The following is a 1,706-nucleotide window of genomic DNA, read 5'->3' as shown; positions in this document are numbered from 1 at the left end:
TTTTTAACCTATATTCAACCGAATACACTTCAAAGACAAGATATTTACTGTTCAAACAAATAAACTTTATTGGGGTTTTTTGCAAATATTCACTCATTTTGAATTTTATTCCTTCAACATGTTACAAAACACTACAGGGGCAATAAAAGACTGGGAATTTTGAAAAATGTTTAAAAAAAACGTCTGTTTGGAGCATTCCACTGGTGAACAGGTTAATTGGAAACAAGTGAGTGCCATGGTTGGGTATAAAGGGAGCATCCCTGAAAGGCTCAGTCACTCATTAGCAAGGATGGGACGAGGTTCAGCACTTTGTGAACAACTGTGTGAGYAAATAGGGATGTCATCATCTACAGTTCATAATATCATCAAAAACTTCTAAGAATCTGGACGATGCCAAACCACCTTCTGCACATGTTATAACAGCGTAGCTTCATAGTAAAAGAGTCCGGGTACTGGACTGGCCTGCCTGCAGTCCAGACCTGTCTCCCATTAAAAAATGTGTGGACAATAAACAAGAATGGGAAAGAATTCCACCTACAAAGCTTCACCAGTTAGTGTCCTCAGCTCCCTGTCCCAGCTTTATATGGAACATGTTGCAGGCATCAAATTCAAAATGAGTGAATACTGGCAAATTGTTTGAACAAAATCTTGTTCTTCTTTACTACATTTATAATTATTTAACTAAGTATAAGTTGAAAAAGATTTTCAAACCATCGTCTTCTGTTTATATTTATGTTTTTGGATTTGGGGTTGTGTTGTGGTTATTTTCTATTCAGTTTTGTCAACGAAGCAAACAATTGTTTTCAGTCTTGTGATCTGGTTTCACAAAACTGAAAAAGACAGAAAAGTTTATCTTGTTTTTTTTTTTACTCAGGGTTTAACGTCAATCACCTGGACATTGCGCCTCGATACGCCAGCATCCTGATGGGTATTTCAAACGGCGTGGGGACGTTGTCAGGAATGGTGTGTCCTCTCATAGTGGGAGCTATGACCAAGCACAAGGTAATTTATTTGTCTGTTTTAGCTCTGCCATATTTAATAGTGACGATTAAACAAATTACTTTCATTTAAATCTTTTCAGACACGCGAGGAATGGCAGTACGTGTTCCTCATAGCGTCCATGGTTCATTACGGAGGAGTGGTTTTYTATGGTGAGACCCTCAACGTTGTTCTAAGGAAGGCTCAGAGGATCCCACCTAAATTCACTCTTTGTTCCTTCTCTCRCTCAGGAATCTTTGCGTCAGGAGAGAAGCAGTGGTGGGCCGACATAGAGGACACGAGCGAGGAGAAGTGCGGCATAATCGACGAGGATGAGCTGGCCAACGAGACCGAGGAGCTTTACCGAGGAGGGGGCCAGTATGGGGCCATGAGCCAGCCGGTGGTGGACTCCAACAGAGGAGGCGTGGGTGGCGGGGGAGCAGGATGGGTGACGGACTGGGACAAGTCGGAGGAGTACGTGCAGCCGCCTGGCAACAACTCTTACATGTACGAAGGAGAGAGGGAGACGAAGCTGACGTAAAACACAGACCAGATTCATCTTTAGACAAAARATAATAATAAATAAACCGGATGAAGTATAAGAAGATTGTGATTTGGAATAAAAGGATTGTAGGAGAGCAGGACATTTACTACTGCACATGTAGAGAGTGTGCATCTGTTGTGACTGTGTGTGTGTGTGTGTGTGTGTGTGTGTGTGTGTGTGTGTG

The 1,706-nt window shown here is 42.1% G+C and overlaps 1 protein-coding gene across 1 annotated transcript in view; it reads left to right on the top strand.

Annotated features, from left to right (window-relative positions):
• The window catches only part of slc17a7a (solute carrier family 17 member 7a), a gene marked incomplete at its 5' end in the record, with an annotated part of 8,807 nt that extends 7,107 nt beyond the window's left edge, over nt 1-1,700 (top strand). The window contains 3 exon segments of the mRNA XM_014023282.1: nt 875-1,002; nt 1,082-1,151; nt 1,230-1,700. Of these exon segments, the coding sequence (XP_013878736.1) occupies nt 875-1,002; nt 1,082-1,151; nt 1,230-1,519 (488 nt within the window).
• Nucleotides 1,701-1,706: the final 6 nt, after the last annotated feature.

Source organism: Austrofundulus limnaeus, unplaced genomic scaffold (assembly GCF_001266775.1).
Source record: "Austrofundulus limnaeus strain Quisiro unplaced genomic scaffold, Austrofundulus_limnaeus-1.0 Scaffold361, whole genome shotgun sequence".
NCBI classification, from domain to species: domain Eukaryota; kingdom Metazoa; phylum Chordata; class Actinopteri; order Cyprinodontiformes; family Rivulidae; genus Austrofundulus; species Austrofundulus limnaeus.
This window is presented reverse-complemented; position numbering and strand designations above follow the sequence as displayed.